At 40.6% G+C, this 20,289-nt stretch overlaps 2 protein-coding genes across 3 annotated transcripts; both read right to left on the reverse strand.

Annotated features, from left to right (window-relative positions):
* Window positions 1-252: 252 nt before the first annotated feature.
* Window positions 253-7,569, reverse strand: LOC117480683 (meiotic recombination protein REC8 homolog). The gene is made up of 17 exons (XM_034128094.1): window positions 7,494-7,569; window positions 6,501-6,569; window positions 6,271-6,413; window positions 5,508-5,583; window positions 5,297-5,417; window positions 5,119-5,182; window positions 4,101-4,168; window positions 3,929-4,009; window positions 3,719-3,837; window positions 3,493-3,643; window positions 2,705-2,897; window positions 2,108-2,301; window positions 1,942-1,984; window positions 1,693-1,771; window positions 1,185-1,265; window positions 952-1,061; window positions 253-694 (listed from the first exon to the last, which is right to left on the reverse strand). The coding sequence occupies exons 1-17, from the start codon at window positions 7,547-7,549 to the stop codon at window positions 591-593; spliced, it is 1,752 nt and encodes a 583-aa protein (XP_033983985.1). The 5' UTR covers window positions 7,550-7,569; the 3' UTR covers window positions 253-590.
* A 486-nt stretch (window positions 7,570-8,055) lies between these two features.
* Window positions 8,056-19,564, reverse strand: setdb1b (SET domain bifurcated histone lysine methyltransferase 1b). Of its 2 annotated transcripts, none has more exons than XM_034127906.1 (25): window positions 19,371-19,564; window positions 18,231-18,434; window positions 17,133-17,299; window positions 16,996-17,039; window positions 15,943-16,069; window positions 15,674-15,844; window positions 15,342-15,543; window positions 15,084-15,157; window positions 14,782-14,972; window positions 14,519-14,648; window positions 14,040-14,319; window positions 13,136-13,246; window positions 12,238-12,538; window positions 11,879-12,140; window positions 11,551-11,641; window positions 11,355-11,471; window positions 11,091-11,260; window positions 10,722-10,946; window positions 10,420-10,590; window positions 9,789-9,922; window positions 9,622-9,641; window positions 9,216-9,334; window positions 8,845-9,101; window positions 8,644-8,732; window positions 8,056-8,385 (listed from the first exon to the last, which is right to left on the reverse strand). In XM_034127906.1, exons 1-25 carry the CDS (start codon window positions 19,385-19,387, stop codon window positions 8,268-8,270), a joined length of 3,792 nt encoding a protein of 1,263 aa, XP_033983797.1. In that variant the 5' UTR covers window positions 19,388-19,564; the 3' UTR covers window positions 8,056-8,267. The 2 variants fall into 2 exon arrangements, with proteins under 2 accessions (XP_033983797.1, XP_033983796.1); XM_034127905.1 differs by having other exon boundaries at window positions 10,704-10,946.
* Window positions 19,565-20,289: the final 725 nt, after the last annotated feature.

Here is a 20,289-nt window from a genome sequence, read left to right on the forward strand (position 1 = left end):
CACCCTGAGAAAGTCTTCAGAGGAGAATCAAGATGTGGTTTGGGGGAGGAGAGATCCAGTTTCATTCCACTTTACTCACTCTCCTCCTTGCACCTCCTTAACCCCCGCAACATGTTTTCCCACACCTGTCCTGCTATACATAAAACACATACCTTTAAATAAACAGTGCATGCTTTCTACAGACAGATAACTGACACTGCTCTTATAAAGTTTTTATTTTGTAGTTCATGTTTAAAGGGTCACATTACTTGAACAATATGAGGTGTATAAAAATGTGAAAAATAGAAGCATACAAAATGTTAAAATACTCGTCTGAAATCTCCTAAACTTGATACAACTTGTTGGTCACAGTAACAAAGTGGACCAATGATTTACATTTGGATATTTCATTACATGAAACAGCAGGTAAAAAGTGTTTTAAAAACCTGAATTATTCCAACCATTTTAACACAAAAAACAAATCTCATGAAGTGATCAGTAACAAAACATTTGATTTCTACAAATATTTAGTATATTTGATATTTTTAAATACAATCTCTGATAAAAACAGTAACATCAATATCAATATCCTTTAAGTGATTGTGAACACATCACAAAGTTTGGCGCTGCTCCTCGTAGTTTGGTCCGGGGAATATCAAAATATCTCCATAAGGCTCGTCCTGCTCTGCACGGAGCCTCTTGGCTGTTAAAGACTCTGCAGAAAACACAAACAAATACCCACTCCACTGTAAATAAAACTAAAGTCTAACACAACTAGATCATATCAAAATCTCTCCATGAACCGTTAAGTGATATTGCTTCTTCAGCTCAACTCATCATTAAAGCTTCCATAAATGACACCTCCACCTCCCTCAGCGTTATGGATTAAACAGCTTCCTCTTGTGTTGAGGCACGTAACAGAAACACAATTTCAACATGAGAAATGGGATGATTGACTAACTAACACCTCACCCAGCAGCCTCATGAAGCTTTTGCTGACAGTTCTGCGGTTTGCGTCTGGCGGCAGGAGAGACGCAAACACCACGGGCCCCTCTTCATTCTCTGGGAAATCGAACAGCAGCCTACACACACAAAAACACACGATCATATTCTTATCTCCAAAGTGTTACTAAATGCAAAGACTGGGAAAAATGACCATACAGCTTCAACTGAGTGAGTAATAGTGATGCGTTCAATGTCATTACCCAGGAGACTCTGCTGCAGCTCTCTCCAGGAACTCATCCACCACCTCTGCGATGTCCTTCAGGGACCTGGGGACAACAGGCCTGCACACACACATGTGCACATAAACATGACAGCACATTCATTTACAGAGCACTCAGTGACTGAATGTACATGGCAAATTGTGTATTTTTTTAAAGATCTAAACTGAAGTCTTTTGGATTCAAATATAGAAAATATTGGACCGTATACAATAAAATGGACGCAACTACAAACATGGATCAAATGTCCATATAGTGCTTACAAAGAGCAGAGTAGAGGAGGACATCGAGGATATGGAGGATAAACTCAAACGGCTTCCCATACTCCAGTCAGTGTAATATATGTAGCCCTTTTTTGACTGTCATGAAACGTATGGTAAAGATCTGTCTGAAGTCAGTGCCAAATGTGGTAATGTGTTCAATTTACCCATTTACCTTCACATCCCTATTTGTTACCCATCCTTGCTGCACTCACATCTTCGGTACCTACCCTTCTTTCTCGGATGAGAACATGGGGGAGATAATTCGAGACGTCTCCTTTTGGTCAGATACCTCCATTGTATCAGGGTCTGATAAACACACACACCATTTTAGATATTATATTAGCTTGTATTCGTTCCCTGTAAGCTTGCCCTAACCCTTAACCATAAGTGATACATGCCTACCCCCACCTCTGCTGTGGACACACACTTCACCCCCAGCACACTTTCATGTTTGTTTTGTTTTACACAATGTTTACCTGAAAATGCGTCCATCTCCAGCCCTGCCACATCTCGGTGAAACTGTATTCACACACACAAACACACACACACACATTACTTAATCTTCTCCCTACACAAAGAGGCTTCACAGTTATTGATACCATAGTCACACACACAAACAAACAAATAAACATTCTTCCACACCTCCCTAGGGCTGAGGGCAGCACCTCCATCCGTTCCTTCCCGTGCTTCCACCTCCTCCGCCGCCTTCACCATCTCACACTCTCTCTCCTTTTCGGAGTCGGTGGACTCGGGCCCTCTCTCCCCGGCCTGCAGGTCCGAGTCTGAGAGAGGCGTGATGATCGCAGCCTGTTTCCATAGTAACTCTTCAGGCAAGGCTGCGAGGTGGAAAATAAAATCAATGTAGATTTTTGAAAAAAGGTAACATGTATCACAACTTTAAACAGCAGCAGTTGCAGATGTGCATGAGCAAAATTGAAGTGACAAAAAAAAAACACTTCATATCAAAATTGTGTATAAAAATGTAATAGATATCACCATCAATGAAAAATAATATGACTTAAAAGAACCTGAAGTTAATCATATTTTAAAATTGGCGCCACTGTTGTAATACAGTATACAGGAAGTCTTCTGAACTGTTTTATGGCAAAAAAAACAACAAATATGTTTTACAGTGTAACACAGGAAGAAGGCTGTTCAGTGTTTATGAGGAACATGGTTTTAAACACTGGTGTGAAATCAGATTTGTATTCAAGGGTTGTTGTTTTTAGTGTTACTGACGTGTGCAGGGATTATTGAAGAGCTCAGCAGCAGAGGGCAGCCTCTGAGAAGACGGCTGAAAAGTAAGACGAGGTCTGGTCTCAATACGAGGGTCGTCGATCTGCTCATGCAGGACCTGCTCTGGGATCTGCGTCTCCGGGTCGAAGAAGATCAGCTGCCTCTTCCTCCTCCTCACCTCTGGAGTGGGCACATCCTGGGCATGGGAGGGATGGAAATGAACCCTAACTTTCCTCCAGCTGTTAAAAGGCATTTCATTGAATGTCTCTCTAAAATGAGAACAGCCATTGGGTTGCCAGGTTGTGAAAAATCCCTTTTGATGACATTTATTTATCCTAGCAGCTTAAAAAGTAATTTGTGTTAATGTTGTGAGTTTATCAGGAGACCCCGCCAATAGACATTTTACCATTAGACCACAATCGATTTAAAAACTATGTATTACCAAATTCAAGAGCGGGCTAGTCTAGTTCAAGAAAAATAAACTTTAACAATTCAATAGAGATTTCCCAAATAAACCTGCTTTGACTTTTTAAACATTGATTTAGGCATTCTAATACAAATTGAGGCCTTATTTAGAGATGACTGACTTCAGTGCCTTTTAACATTTCTAAAAGATCTACAGGAACCATGATGATACCAATGCACTTTTAAAAATTCCACAAATTGAATTCCCAGAAATGAATGGATACCGTTATAAAAACAACACTGTATCTGAACAAAAAAAGGAAGAAGTTTGTTCTAAAAACACTTCCTGCCCGGTTGTTATTGCACGAAAACCCCAAATCTGGCACCTTCAACTGTAGAGCTGGTCTTTGACGTTTCTCGGCTGCATGTGGTGGGGAGGGGAGGATGGAGGCGGGAGTGTGCAGGTCTGAAGGGGATCTGGATAGGCCTGGATCTTCCTGAAGCAGAATGACCTCCTCCGTGGAGAGGGTGGGTAAGCTGACACAGAGAGAAGCAAAGTGTTATTGTGTGGCTCTGTGTGTTTCTGCTGACGTTTCCATAGAGATACTTTACTCAATAGTGGAAGCTGTGAGATCTCTTGTTGTCTTTCCCTCTATGTCTTCTCTCCCATCCCTTTCAAACTCCCTCTCTTGACCTCCTGGCTGCATTCCTTGCTCCAGTATATCAAAATCCTCACCTAGAAAAAGTAAAAGAAAGAAAAACCATAACTATCTTATTGTCACCTTTCTCTCGCTGGAAAAGGAGCTCCTAGTTTCGCAACGCACCTTCTGGAAAGTGACCTGTCTGGGACATGAGGATGTCAATCGTATCTGGGTGCTGATCAACCAGCTCCATGCCCTCGAACTAGCATTCAGTAGAACGAGAAGAAGAAATAGATGTAGGTGAAAATCCGACAAAAAGGTGAAAAGTGTATGTACTGCATTTGACTCGGTACCTCTGCGGGAGGGATGGTGATAGGCTCGCTCTCTCTCAGGGTGATGGTTTCTGGGGATGCAGTTATGGCTGGGGGAAATATGATTGACATGTATTAAAAAACAACATTATTTCACAGCCACACAAACAAGCAGGAGAGGACACAACTTCTCAAGCTGAAATGAAAGTGCTCTCTTATGCGAAGGTGAAATGTGGCTACACAACATTGTGTGGCCCCGCATCATGGCCTCGGCTGATGAGGAGGATGTTGTTGTTGAAGGCAGTCGGCTCTGATGAGACCCACAGTGTCTCTCTGTGCCTGCTGCTCTGGATATCTGCCTTTTTATCATAATCTGAGCTCTGTCTATTCCTGTGACCTGTTGGTATTTACATTCTGACGTACTGTACAGTTCTTGGCATGCTTTGTATGTCTTTCTGTAAAGCTGACATTTAATTAACGCTGATGATAACCAGGACAGGCCTTGTGTATTCTCCTGATATAGCATTTCAAACATGTTTGCCTTAATGATGCCTTTGGTTCATGTATTTTTCTAGTTTCTTATCTGTTCTTGTTTAAATGATACAGCATGTATTCTTGCTTTTATGGCTATCTGTTTTAGTTGTGTCTGCATGTATTGTACACATCTCTGCATCATTCAACATTTGGTTTCTTCTTCAATATGTTCCCCGAGGTTTCTAATAAAAGTAACGGGAAAAAAGTGTTTTAGGAGTTTACGGGAATTGTCCAGGTGCAATTGAAAGATAAGTTTGATGTATATTTTGCTTTTCTTAATTAAACTTTCTCTTATTCTTCTATTATAGTATTTATCTATCAGCTCAAATTAGACCAAATGAGCCCTCATTAAGTAATATTTCTCTATTATTTTAGGAATAATATCACATTTACTAGTTTGTATGGTAAATACATCACTTTAAAAGTTATTTTCGACAGAACATATTCTATTTTCCGCTGATGCAAAGACAAAATGCCCTGTAGACATGTTTATTTTAATGTCCGTCAGCACATTGAGTCATCTTACCGCTATTTTGTTCAGCAGCAGCTGGAAGCTCAGGAGACCATTCCCTCTGATACTCTCGACCCATCTGAGAAATACAACATAATACACACATTACACTTATTTCATTCATACAAATATTTAGATGATTTCAACTTGACCTTCCCGTACAAGTGTTACATCTCCTTCCATATTTGTATACCTGTATCAGTGCGTTGGGACTGGGCATGGCTTCCCTCATGAACATCACTCCGAACAACGGGTCCAGAGCTCCTTCTGTGTCCTCCATGAGACTCAGGGCATCTGGGAAGTCCAACGCATGTCTGGGAGAAAACAGGAAGTCCAGAAGCAAGAAACAGTTTTTAGTTTTAGTTTGTAACTGCAGATTAAAAACTTTGAGTACCTGTTCTCACCTGCTGGTCTCATTCATGTCAATTTTCTGGGACACCCTCTGTTTCAACAGCTTCACCAAAACAGACTGAAGGTCCTCTGGAAGAACATCATTTCATAGTCAAAAACTGAAACTGTTGATGTTTTTTGAACACATAGACACTTGAGAAACTTAAACAATTGAGCCAAGATAGCGATATAATGCTCTTTGGCATGGAAAAAAGGGATAAACAGTTAAATTCCCCATAACAACTGAATTTCTTAACAAAATCAGCTAGTGTGTGTGATCTTTTGATACGTAAGGTTTGTAACCTCCTTCATATCATTGATCATTGCTGAAAATTGTCTGGCGCAAAGTAGATTTACTCATACAGGGCGTGTGCGTTGGTGCATGGTGGTGCACACATAAACAGAGTAAGAGGAATAAGGTAGCAAGAAATAGGGGCAAAAGAAACTACATGAAAACTATTTAAAAATAATGTTGCTGAAATGTACATGACACATAAATATAAAAAAATGTACAAAAATGTAGGTTCAACAATAACATGAAAAGTTACTCTGAAGAAAAAAAGATGTGCAGTGTATCAGAATTTAAAGTAAAATAATCTGTGCTGTTTTGAGACAGCAGAAATGTGCAGAATATACAGAGGAACGTCCGTGGATCGCAGCATTTTCTATCGATGTGCGTTAAATGTAATGCATAGTGTTGGGAGCGGTTAGGGGTGTGTGTCAGTGGGGGTCCCGGGCCCTGTTGGTGAGGACAGTGACTGTCTGTTGATAACTTACGCAGCAGGAGAGCACACTGACGGTGGTAGACGAGGATGACGCCGTACTGGAGCTGGGAGGAGAGGTAGAGGGAGAAGCGAGGCCGAGGCAGGCCGGGCTGAGGGGGGGGCACTTGCTGCAGCACGTAGCTCATGATGTCATCACTGTAAGGCATTAGCTTTATTGTCACTGCACATACTCACAGTTCACCCAATTATAAAGAGGTGTCAATGAATAAAATATCTTCTTACCAGGTGTTTATCACGTTGACTTTAAGGAAATCCCGGCGGGGAATTTTGATTCCTTTTGTAGCCACCAGCCTGAAATCAACACACATTTATTTAAAATAAATTTGTTTTTCCATACACTTTAATATTGTGTTAATGTTGGTTGTCTTTTTTGAATTCTGAATTATTACATTTATATGTTAAAGTTTGGGTCAGTGGGTCTGCACTGACATTAACTATGTGAATAAAGCTAATTTGAATTGAAAAATGTTTAACACCAGAAAATAAAAGGAGGGTGTTATATTTGTATCAATATGCCTACACGCATTTTTTTCTCCCTTTGTCATAACACAACCTTTGACCTCCATCTTCAAAGCTGTTGTCTTTTGTAAAAAGTCACTTCAAAGGCTCACACTGTTAGAGCAACAGTGTCTCTGTTGCCAGGCAGAAGTGATATTTTGCCGCCGATGCACCTGCACCGCGGGCTTTGGGCTTTGTTCCTTACCGTACATGTGCAGTTGTTAAGGAATTTTAGTTTAGAAGATGGAGGATCAGGAATCCAGGTTTTAAAATGGTATACAATTTAAAACCAAAAAAAAAGTAGTGCGTCGGTTGTAATCGCAGGACTTTCTTTTTCTTTTTTTAAACGTAAGAACAGAAAGTAAACCAACGCAACATACTGTAGAATAAACCCTTAAAAATATTCAGTTTGCTGTTTGACTAGGCTACTACTGATAAGTGGCCTTCACTTAAAAACATAAAACAAAGATTGGGGGAAAGTGTTAAATGTAATTCTTAACCTACATTGTATATTTAGTTTGTTTAAAGGACTCATCATTAGAATGATCAGAACCGTAGTAAATCTACAACATAATTCTCTGTCACAAATGTATTTTTATCAATCACTTTCCAAAGAAACGGGTCGATACTGTAGTGAATACCCCGTTGAGAAAAACTACCTCCACTAGCTTTAACTTTTCATCGACTTAAAATAGTGAGAAAAACCTTTTTACTCACCAGATTGTAGAGAAACATCCTGAATGACGCTTCAAGACGGTGGGGTAGTAAAACATTTTAGAAACACTTTCGGGAAATAAATAAAATAGCTGGTAAATTGCAGATATAACTCCACACCTAGCAGGATCACTAGATACTGTGGGATAGAAAATGATTGTTGTCGGCTTGTTTATTTTTAGGAATGAAGCCGATTGGTCAGTCCCAATGCGAGTAATGAAAATAAAGTTTGATATTGGCCGCAGTATTTTAATGCATAATGTAATATACGTGTATTACATATGCATTAAAATATTGGCATAAACATTTTCTCAAGATGTTTGTTAAATTAAAAAAGTTTGTAGAGGATTTAATGTTAACAATAAATAAATGGTGTATTTATTAACATAACCTCTGCTTCCACATTAGCTGCAGGTATTTCTTTCTTCAATTTTCTTTCGATAATAATGAAACCGGTTCACCTTGAAATTGTACCATTTCCTGTGTTTTCAGACATCTAATTAATCATTATAATATTTTTTATTATACCCAATGTTGATTCACGACAGTTAAGAGAGACTTCAGGTTCATTGAAGAAACATTGCATTTTATTCATATGTAAAGAAAGAGATTTATGGATCAAATGACACATCAGGAAACATGTTTCTTATAAAATAAAGCAGCAAAACAGCTGTAATAAAATTCATGGATCAACTTAAAAAAATAACGAAAAAAACAGAACAAAGTTACAGATTCAAAAGGACTCCTATAGTTTCCTACAGATACAGCAGAGAAGGATCACAGCAGCCTCCCTCTGCACTCGGTGGACCCGCAGCAGCACAGCAGCACCTTCCCCTCCACGCTTCCCACCTCGTAGTTATAGTCCCACGTCAGCTCCGTGCCGGCCCGGATCCGCCTGCACAGGGACACAAGCAGGATGTTAAAATAAAGATAAAATGTTGCACTAATACTAAACTAATTGTCTATTTCTGGAATTAAAGCTGGTGGTCACGGTGATCAATTATGTGAAATAAGGAATAATCACTTCCAGTTTAAAAGCTTGTTCTTCAAAATATAAATTCCCTAAAATCCCTAAAAGCCTCACTGCTTTATATTTTCCTCAGACTCTGAAAAAAGGATCTGTGACAAACTTAACATTTGTTCCAACACTCACTTGCTGGCAAAGAACGCCACCCAGGGAAACCTCAAGTCATGCGTGTCCACAAACACATTCTGGACGAAAAGGTTAGGACTACAGCTGTGCTGTAAGACAAAGAGGAGACGAGAGGGTCAAATACAAGATAAATACATAGGAAAATATATTAAATTGATCTCTAACGGATACACACTGAGATCCTGTAGATTAAACACTTACATTGAGGTACCGCCCGAGGTTTCCTTCCAACTTGGCATCAATGATGTAGCAGGACTCTTCTCCGTCAAAGAACAGGCGGGAATTTTTGTAAGTGTTTTCCCCACCTCCTCCAGTGTGTCCCTGCTTTCCTGTTTTCCCTCCCTGACCACCCTGCCCTCCCCCGCCTCCAGGTGGTCCCGTTTTCACCATCATGCCGTGGCTGCCCTTCAGAGCGATCCCACGAGTAGATTTCACTGCTACCTGCTTCTTAGTCACACCTGAGACAGAACAGCAGCAACAGAAGCAAAACGACAATAAATAAAAAGTTAAAACCATGTGGTCAATATCTGTGTGGTGTGAATACAGTGCTTTAACATTTCTCTCTTCCTCACCCGGGATGACTTTCTCTTTCTCCTTGTTGTCTTCAGATCCAGAGCTGATGGTCTGAACATCATCACTGTCAGAGAGAGTCATCACATCCTGCTTCTTCCCCGACTCAGACTTCACTTGACTGCACACAAGACACACACAATTTATCTTAACAACAATCAAACGTTATGTTGTTGACCACAGCGGTTAAGATTACATTATTACATTACATGTAATTTGTTAGGCGCTTTTATCCAAAGCGACTTACATACATTCAGTACTGTGGACAATCCCCACAGGAGCAATTTGAGGTGAAGTGTCTTGCCCAGGGACACAACGACATGCTGACTGCAGAGCTGGTGTTAAACATGTTTGAAATCAGGAACAAATATTTATCTATTTAAGCATATTTTGGTAAGTCCAACACACCTTTTGCCGTCCCCGGACTCCTGTAATGGAATAAAGAAAATAAACGATCATCAATCATTGACAACTACAGCACAATATCTCCTGGAATTAGAGCCACCTTTTACATAACAAAAAGGTCTAATGAGGGGCCAATTAGAGCTCGATATAACCTTATTCTCTGCACTCACCTTCTTCAGCCCCTGGCTGGTGAGCCATAAAGCCACTTTGCTTTTCCCCGTCTCCTCTGGCATGGACGGCGGATTCTTCTCCTCATCGGTTCCTTTTGCTGAAAGGCTCAAGCCATCTTTACTGTCTTGACTCCCTGGGGCAGGAAAGGAGAGAAAAATCTTCCAGTTTCAAATACTATTCCATTTTATTTATTTGTATTCAATAATCTTACCAGTTCATTTTATTGTAAAAGATTAACACGTCTGTCATTTTGTGTTCTGTTTGATGCGATTTTGGGACACCACAGGTCTTTATAACAATAATTCCATATTTTTGGAAATGCCCTTTTTTTATTTCTCTCCAAGAATAAAGATCATAACTGCAATGACTCTACAGTAAATATGGATCTGGAGTCAGAGCACTGTTAGCTTAACATAGCATATCGACTGGAAACCTTTAGGCTGGCTTTGAACAAATTCACCTAAAATTCACATCTAATATCTTATTTGTTTAATCCGTACAAAAAAAGTCGTGGTTTTCTGAGCTTAATCAATGATTTAATAAAACCCTTCACTAAGTGTTTCTTGTCCAACTATGCCTTCAAATAAAATCACAGCCCTCCCACACCCCCTAAAGCTGCCTCCAGCTCACCTTCCTTGTTGCCCTTGACCTGACCCCGGGTGGTGTAGCTCCTCCACACCGAGCTGGAGCTGAAGTAGTTTTCCTTCACAAACGTGTCGTCCGAACTGTCACTTTCGTCTTCGCTCTTTGAGTCCTTCTCATCTTCGTCATTGCTGTCTCCTGATGAGCTTGGGGTATGGGCTATAATAGATAAAGAAACACATTCTTTTAAATCACGAGGCGAAGGAGTATGCGAGAAGGAAAAACAGCTGAGAATCTAACCAGGTCCATCATGCACCATCTTGATCTCTCACCTTTGGGCTTGGACTCACCCTTTTTGGGCAGCCTCCCTCCAGCTTTATTTGTTACTAAAGCGGAGGGTTGGATTTTTATCCTCGACACGTCCACGCCGCTCCCCTCGCTGTCCGAGCAGTGAGCCTCGCTCTCATAGCCCTCCTTGAAGTTCTCCACACTCTCTATATGGTCCAGATTGGCAAAATACTCGTCGCCCATCTCTAGACCTTCTTTGTCAGCAAAGTCGTCCGTCAAGATTTTACCTGGTAAAACGGGAGGGAAAGATATAAAGAAGTGAGTCACTTTGCAATCAAATCATCTCCTGTTGAATTGTTATGAATACACTTTAGACGACTGCTTGTGAGCCTGTATTCCGTCAAATCTATCCTTCCAAGATTGTTCCTCACCAGCATAGATGCAGACAAAAGAGCCTTTGGCCACGTCATCCAGACAGCGGATGCCCCAGCCTTTGTTCTGGGTCTTAAAGAGCTGGAGACGCACCTGCAGACCATGCTGCACCAGCCTGTTGGTGCACATCTCAGCACAGCATTTACACCGCTTATTACACTCGTAGATCCTGAGGGAAAGAGAGCAGGAGAGAAACATTCAGACAGGGAGAAGAAGAAATAACAGCCGTATGTCATTTTGAATGGTGTGTGTAAAAGTCTGACCCTGTGGGGAGGCACTCCTCTAATCGTTTGTGCAAAAATCCAGCATTGGTGTTAATCTGTGCCCCCGGTGTACAACCTGTAGCCTGAAGGGTCAGCTGGTGGCAAGAGCATTTGGACCTTTAACAAAGAAATAAAGACATGTGGTCAGAATACTGTGACGAGTCTGAGGAATATGAACAATGATGGCTCCACTCACTTGTCTCGACAGCCGTCGGTGCACTCACACCCGACCAGGAAGTCTGCACTGGTGTTGATGTATACTCCATCTTCAGGAATCCGCTCTTTACCTTGAAGAGAAGAGAGGAGGCAAAGGAATTAGGGTCAGCAAAAGTTTAGCTGCATTGATATGTAATAATTTATGAATGTATATGTTGTACATGGAGGTGAGGACGAAAGCTCAAGGCTTGCAAAAATACCTTTCAGAAACAAAATAGTACTCCATGGATCTATCATTGCACTTTAATGGTATTGTTAGTGTTAGGGTGGACAGTTTAAAAAGAAAAATGTGTGAATTTAATACTTACTGTAAGCTACTTTCGGAGGCGGGCCGGAATCGATCTCGTTGACGCAGGAGAGGGGGATGTCCTCTTTTCCATTAGTGATGTCTGGAATGTAATAGAAGGGCCTCTGTGGCTGGAAGGGCCGGTCCACGAGCACGTAGGGGTCGAGACAGAACATCTCCAAGAAGATAAAGTCACAGCGCGTCTGGAAGAGGTAATGCTGGATCTCCCCCATGTTTCGCAGGCAAAGCCCACACGGAGCCTTGTAGATCACATGGAAAGACATCTGAGGGGTGGACAAGAGGAAGACAAGAGTTTTAAAATTCAATTTAGGTAGTCGCTCATATAGCTACTACATCATACTACTCTTCCTTCATATTTACCTTCCGGTTAACTTTGCGCCGTCCCGTCATGCGTCTGAAGTCGTACAGTAGAGGTGTGAGGAGGGGGTTCTTCCCTCGGTGCACGTCTGGTTTTACAGGTCTGACGCGGTTCAGACATGCGGGCTGACAGGCGTGTGCCAGGTAGAAGATGCGGTCCGTGGAGGCGCGGTAAGAGGGCTGATGTGGGACGAGGGACATCGTGTGGGGAATAGCAGGGGGGAAAGAGACCAGAAGGGGGGGTCTCGGAAAGGACTGCTTGAAAATGGGACCAGCAATATCCTGGGTGCTCAACATTCTTACACTATGGATCGACAAACGAAAGAGAAAAGGTCAGCATCTTATTAGGACTGTACCAAATGTTTTTGAATAAAGCTCTGAATGTCTGTAGTCATATTCATTGAAATCCTAACACTAAATAAAAAATCCTCAAACCTACACCTCACTTCAAAATAAAGTGATTCATCAGATTCATTTAAAAAACACATTCGTTAGTATGAAAGGGATGACATCTTGATACAGCACTGAAGGTCAAGCTAATGCAATTGAACTCATTCACTATTATAGTTATGTCAGTTTATGTTTCCCATATTGAGAAATCATGTCAATACAGGGATGAAAGATCTGCGCAGCCACTGATAATGACAATCAGACATCGTTTTATGGATAAAAGCAAAATGGCACTAGAGTTTCAACTATTTTGACAACAAATATGTAGTGATTGTGCATTGCAAGTTATGTTAAATGTCAAATAACTAGTTTGACGATTTGTTTTTTCGTTTTTCATGCAACCATGCTAAGTTTTCAGAGTACCCTTCATACATTTAACGGGAGAACTCAAATATGGAATATACTTAAAATGCCCTTTAACTTATTAGAACAAATTATGAGGTGGACTCACCTAGAGTTCATGGGACCGGCAGAAAGAGACTGCAGGATTTTGGAGGCATGGGTCCCTCCTATCCCTGGAATAAACGGAGAGGTGCTCTTCTTTGCCATCTGATATTTGTTGCTTGAAGACAGCGAGAAGAGAAAGTCAGTCAGTCAGTATCAAAGGTTTCCACCGCCCTTATCGTCTAGGTTTAAAGCTCCAAAAATCAACAGTTTGTCTTTCATTGACTAAGCATCAAACATGTGTAATGTGAGAGCGGTCAATGGTTAGTGATTTCCATCAGGAGTTGGTGTAGCTGAAAAACCAAAAATAATGTGTATTGAATTGAAAATCGCAAAAACATGAATCAAAATAAAGGTTAATGTTAGTCTTTGTCTTTTAAATGTGTAGAAAAGGTTCTCTATCAATTCACATTTTGTGTAACAAAGCCACTGCCAGGTCATTATATGTGTATTTTGTGTTTTTTTGGTTGTTCTGCTTCCCCAAAGTGGCCCAACATCATGCTGCTTTGAGAAGGACTTAATGAGTACTTTAACACCAGGTAGAAAAGCAGTATTTTGCTGCCCTCTCTGGTGGAAAATGTAAAACCTGTTTTCAGTTATTAAACGTTTTATAAGCCAACGCCCACTTTATTTCAAATTAGTATAAATGAAATTGTGAAGATGTCACAGTGCAGTATAATACATGAACACATTTTCTCCCTTTTCCCAAATGGTGATCTCAGTGTTTTTATTTGGATATTGTGACGTTAAACCTCTAACTGGATCATAAGAAGACACAGATTTTTGTTATCGAGATTGTTTCATATAAAAAGGTATATCCCCCCCGTTGATTCAGATTTTGTTGCAGAGTATACACCACAGAAAAAAATGCGTTCAGGAGTGTTAGTGTTAGATCAGAAATCATCACTTACTCAACACGAGGAGGCTGAGGGGGCTGAGGAGGCGGAAGAATCTGTTGGATTTGTTGTGGCTGAAGGGGCTGAGGACCCTGTTGTTGTTGGTGTTGTTGTTGTTGTTGTTGTTGTGGTTTTTGTTGTTGTTGTGATTGTTGTTGTTGTGATTGTTGTTGTGGCGATTGCTGTTGTGATATCTGCGGAGGCTGGCTGGGTGAGCCCTGCGGCGTTTTGACCGAAGTTCCAACATGTCCGTCACTGGTGTACTGGACTACTGGACCTTTACTCCTCAACGCCCCTGAATATTAAAGTGGACACAAAACAAAACATAACACATGAATGAATGTTCTTGATATTAACAGAAACACTATAAAAATGGTGGTCGTTTTCTTTGGGCGAGACACCATTTACCTGTAGTGTCTCCCCTTAAAACACTGCATCAACTTGTTATAAATTGGGCTTTTGACATGGATTAATGGTGTAGGTTGAAACATTACCCATGTTAGGACGGCTCCTCTGCTGGCCAGCCAGCTTCTTCTCCTGGGTGTTGGCGGAGGTCATCTTCAGGTTGAACATTGGCTCCAACCTGGTGGAGCCTCTATAAATCCACTCACTCCTCTTGTCATCCTGATAAACACAAAAAGCTTCATCAACTGCTGCACAGATAGGTCAACTTCAATCTGATGTGGGGAACTGGCAATGAACATAAATCCTTCTTTTAACTAGTAAATGCTTTTTATCATTGATCTCACCAACATACCAAAAAGAGGATCTTGACCAAGCTCCCTTCCACCTCCTCCACTTTGCTCTTCCACCAGGTTCCCTCCCACTCCGTCTTGATGATCTGTCCGACCTTCAGGAGCACCATAGGCCTGCTGGGATATGCCGTGATATACTCCTCAATGAAGTCTCGGCATGATGCATCCTCTATATCCTCCCAGGTACGCTTCACTGTGAACAAGGATCATCACAGTCTTTAATTAGTATATTCATTCATGCATTTAGACAAGTAATTCAACAGATAACAAAAAAGAAAGAAAACATGGAGAAATTGGCACTTACATGGTCGGCAAACTGGGTGGAGATCAGGTAGGTGGACATATGAAGCATAGCCATCATCAAAAAAGATCAGAAACCTGAAAACATACAATAAATGTTTAAATTCAAGGTCATTTGTTGTCATTCTGTAACACAATTTTGCACAGCACAATGCAAATGGACCAACAAATGTTTGCTATACGTCAATTTAAAATTATTTAATGCCGGCCAAAATATTCCCTGTCTACAATCGGCCTTAGTTTAAACTCTAAATCCACGGACCTCATGCGGTTCTTGTTGTTGGGCATCTCTGCCACGACTCCAGCGTAGAGCCACACCAGGATGCCGTCCTGGTACTTGGCGACGACACGAGCCCCGACATACAGAATCTCCAGGGTGGGGTTATATTCGAAAGCTACATGATTCCCAGACAGCAGACTCTTCCCTTTATCAAACTTCACTTTATACTTGAATATACCATTTCCTGAAAATAAACAGAGGGTGTGTTTATTTAAAGATTGCACAATTGAACTAATAAAATACAAAGTACAATAAATAATTATATTTACAGGAAACTTGAAGAGCATAAAGAATGAAATGTTTTGGTAACGTACCGACAGGGCTGATAGAAACGAGGGCGCCTTTGTGCCAGGTCTTGGTGCGTTTCTTTCCCAGAATGGTCATCCCGACTCTCAGCTCGTCTTCTGTGATGTTCGGGTTCGGCTGCGTCATGGAATTAGACGGAGCCTGGGACACAAACACTGCTGGCATTGAAGCCTGGATACCTGAAGGAAGGAACAGCCAAACACACTGTTAACATAAAATCTACTTTCACACAGGTGTGGATGATCTAACATTGTATAGGGAATAGGTGTGTGCTAACCTGAGTGTGGTGGAGGCTTTGATGGAGACCGTTGCAAAGCAGCATTTGGTGAAGGCTTGGTGACAATGTGGATCAACTTCTGCACCTGCTGGGAGGTTTTCTGTAGCGCTGTCGCGGCCTCATTTAACTGAAAAAAAAAAATTAAACATGCCATCATCATCATCTGCATACACTACAATCAAATGGATAGAATATCCACAGTTTCCCTAGTAAGCATGTTCGTATATATGTCTAACATAGCAGCAGCTTGAAAACAACTTAATGAAGTAGTGGGGCTTGTTAATTGGGAAAACATATCAGCTAATGGCAGTTGCCCAAGAACATCAGCAATAAGCTTTTGAATAATTTTATTTTTTAAGGTATTTTTTGGGCCACCAGTGCCTTCATTGAAGAGACACGGTTTAAATGGGATGGCAAAGGGAATGACGCTCAGTAAATGGTCCCAGGCCAGATTTGATCATCTGATCAGCTAATCCAAGTGAGGTAGATTGGTCTGCCTCCGATGGATCAGTCAGAGTCACTGCTCAGTGGGCAGCTGGCACAGCGTTAAAACTAAGTGGGAAGTCATCAGGATACGCCGGACTCCTCATCGACAGACTCTGGTTTAGAGACATGACCCAGAACAACAAAGACGCCAGGAGAAAAAGGGCGAGAGACAGTTGGTAAAAACCGAATGGAAATAATCGGAAGGGAGCATATTTTAACATTTTGGTGTTAAAGACAGAGGGTAGGAAAGAGGTGCTGCAGTACAGGCAGTAAGAGAAAAAGAAAGGTATTTTTTGAACATTAAAGCATGTAAACATGTCACAGTAGAGACACAACATACAATACGAACTGGAAAATGAGCATATGTCAAAGAATTCTGCAGTGTTTGTCAAAAATAAGTTGAACGTTTTCTAAATTATTAAGATTTAAAATAGCCACATCCAGAAAGGCTTTTTTCTTTTGGAACCACAAAATAAATGTTAACACATGAATCAGACAGCCCACAACAGACATTGAGCATGAAGTGTAAAAAGGGATCAAAGAAATGAAACTTTGTGTTGTTCTTACCAGTGGATCTTTGCAAGGAGTGTCGGGATTCTTTGGAGGAACCACTGAAACATTATAAAGGACAGATGATATTTAATAACCTGATTGTTTTCCTCCTGTAGTAGCAATTAAATTGCCATTAAAGTAGAACGACTTACAACAGCCAACATCAATGACGTCATCGTCTTCGTCATCGTCTATCTCGATGACTTCAGAGGGCAACAGGCCCCCCCCGTCGCCCTCTTCCTCCGAGCTGCTCTCTCGGTAAACAAGACCGTTCCTTTGGTAGGTTTCCTTCACAAGTCTCTCACACTCCAATATGGATCTGAGGAAAAATGTCAAACAAAAATGTATAAATTGCACACTGAACAAATGTCCACTTATTTAACCAAGGTCAGGTTTCAATCACTTATCTTCATCAGACTACAGAGTGTCGGTGAACAGTTGTCACTGGACAATGATTCTGTTTGTGTTGATTTTATACATAATGCTTAAAGGTGGGGTAGGTAAGTTTGAGAAACCGGCTCGAGATACACTTTTTGTTATATTCCATGGAATGCTCTTAACATCCCGATAGCAATGAATATCTTAAGTGCTTTGACAAAAAATCCATTAAAAAATGTCATCTGTGGAAGCCGTAGTACTGTAAAAAGCACGACCAATCATTTTAGCCGGCCCGGCTAAAATGATTGGATGTCCTACCTGCCTGTCAGCCTTCCATCTGTGCACAAACTGATCTCGTGCCCTCATTGGTCATGTGCGCGTTCGTGTGTGTTGGAGGAGGGGCTCTGTAAGGAAGTGGCAGCTTTTTTCCGGCTGTGTATTTTCTAATTCTAGCGCACTCGAGCCGGTTTCTCCAAAATTACCTACCCCACCTTTAAGTATGATAGTGTAAAGAATGTAACACAATAACATGGGGTGCATTGATCCAAGTCAATAATCGAATATCATCTATTGCAAAGTGAAAACATATTATCATTTGATTCATTATTATCATTTTAATATACACCATGGTAGACTTTGTGATGTATCGTAGTGTTGATCAAAGTATTGCATGTACTGTATCATATTGTGATGGAAACCTGTCATTTAAACCTTTAACAAGTACAAACAAAGTACAAATGCAAACAACCAATAACATACTTAACAATAATAAACACTGAGATAAGGAAGATATGTATCCTTATAGAATAAATACTGCATAAATACTAAAACCATGATTTAAAATAATCGGACTTTGGGGAAAAGCTACGTACTTGTTGGCCTCGATGAGAAGCACGTTTGTCTTTGCCTCCTCTTCCTCTTTCTGCTCCACCCATTCCTTGAGCTCTGTCAGTTGAGCATTTTTCTTCTGCACAATTTCACTCTTCTCCACGGCCTCATCAATCCACTTCTTCAGCTCATCCAGAGAAATGCCCAGCTCTTCCTCCAGATTGGGGTCCCAGCCTTCCACCTCCATTCTGAGGAAGGGAAAACAAACAGAAATAGGAAACTTAGTTATAATTGAAACCTACTTATATAGGTCTTTCCAGGTCTCACTCATTAAAGATGAATTGCACCAAAACTGCTGTTTGAAGTAATACCAGCATTCCTTTATTGCCAGCATTTTGTAACTCAATAACATAGATGTTCAGGGTGTTTGATGTTATTGTTGAAACAAGCAACAATACAAAGTATGACATTAATGTATATGATCAACTTAATGTAAGCATGTCTTAATATTCCTAAAAACACCTAGTCAATTAATAATTATTTGATTAAAAAATGTTCACCAGTAAGATTATTTTATCTATGATATATCATACCCCTCTATCAATGCTAATACTGTTGCGGAAGAAACCTCTGAAGTTGGGCAGGATGTCTTCACAACACTATGTTAACACTTGTTTAACTTTCGAAAAGTCAAAAGAGTTCCAATAGAATAGAGTTTAATGAAGATTCATTCTGATAGACTTTTGTTAACCCAAACAGAGACTGGGCTGATGTTTACTGCTATTCCCACCAAAAACACGATTGCAATACATGTAGTGTAAATGAAGCCACTGCAAGAGCTGCATTTGAGCTTTGTCTTTTAACGTTTCTGGCTAGCACAACAAGGGCCAAAATCCCTTTACAACTTCCAAATATTACCTCGGTAGAGATCGAAACTGACAATTTAACATAACCACAACCTAACCGACACTTTAAATGAAATCATTCAGGTCAGCTAAATGACAACAAACTGAAGCATGATACCAGTGAGAGCAGCTCGTTAGCCTAGCATTAGCCTGCAGAAAGTGACTTCAGTGGACTGACTGCTGCAGGTCTCTGGACACACACGGCATTGTGTCCTCTGGAGTTCATCTCAAAAACACATCAGCGGTAAACTTAATTCAGAAATTGCATTCAACACTCACCCTTCGCTGCTCTCCATCTTCTCTGCTATCTTGTAATAAAGGCTCAGCTAGCTACGGATACCATCTAGCTTCAACCATAGACTGAATAAAGGCTTCAACAAGGAGGAGCGCAGGCTTTGCTTCACAGGCTACCCGAAGTGGGGGCGGTGCCATTGAGCGCTCTTTGTTTCCGCTCACGCGGGTTACCCAGGTACATAAAACGTGTTCTGATCTACATGACGCTGTTTCGAGAGGCGCCTAATATTCTCCTGTCAGGATCGTTTTTATCCTAACTTTTAATAGTCGAGAATACTGAAATAACTTGACTGCCAACACATTTATTAACACATTATTATTATTATTGTTATGTGTGGTTCAGTCAAAAAGTAAAAATAACACATAAAACCGCTTAAAGTAAAGACAAAATAATGATAGACCTCTCATAAACTAATAAGAAATATATATATATATCTTATATTATAAGATAAGATTCCCTATCAACCCACAGTTAGGGCTGAGTACAATTGTAACAATTTGTGCATTTATTCATCATAGGATTAGATGTCATTTAATATTTTTCAACGCATTTCATGCTTGGGACAGAGAAAAAACTGTGTTTCAGGCCGTGCCATGACTCAAACATTTTAGCATTAGGCCTATTCTTTTTCATTATTTTAAACAACTAGCCTATTATTCAGCAATCACTAATATCTGTACTTTATTTCTGAGAACCCCTTAAGGGTGCACATTAATAATGTCTCCTCTTTTTATTGACTTTTCTTATTATTGTAATACTGCCTCTCTTGAAAGACCCACTTCTGACAAATTACAAACACATGTTACAAGATCAGGAGTGGGTTACATGTGTCTGATGAGAAGCAACTTGCATGCAAGTTTGTGCAATATCTCCAAAACATTGTGTGAGAGCATTCGGGGGAAA

This window comes from Trematomus bernacchii, unplaced genomic scaffold, assembly GCF_902827165.1.
Source record: "Trematomus bernacchii unplaced genomic scaffold, fTreBer1.1, whole genome shotgun sequence".
In the NCBI taxonomy this organism is placed as follows: domain Eukaryota; kingdom Metazoa; phylum Chordata; class Actinopteri; order Perciformes; family Nototheniidae; genus Trematomus; species Trematomus bernacchii.

Excerpts from the sequence above, each read along its gene's own strand:
- LOC117480683 (XM_034128094.1), bottom strand. The coding sequence starts at position 7,549 with ATGTTTTACTACCCCACCGTCTTGAAGCGTCATTCAGGATGTTTCTCT. Across the intron at positions 3,644-3,718 it reads CTCACAGCTTCCACTATTGA|CTTACCCACCCTCTCCACGG; the intron begins GTAAAGTATCTC and ends TCTCTGTGTCAG. Across the intron at positions 1,266-1,692 it reads TTCTCATCCGAGAAAGAAGG|GCCTGTTGTCCCCAGGTCCC; the intron begins GTAGGTACCGAA and ends GTGTGTGTGCAG.
- setdb1b (XM_034127905.1), bottom strand. Across the intron at positions 16,070-16,995 it reads CTCCTTGCAAAGATCCACTG|TTAAATGAGGCCGCGACAGC; the intron begins GTAAGAACAACA and ends TTTTTTTTTCAG. Across the intron at positions 9,642-9,788 it reads CCAGCCAGGGGCTGAAGAAG|GAGTCCGGGGACGGCAAAAG; the intron begins GTGAGTGCAGAG and ends ATTCCATTACAG.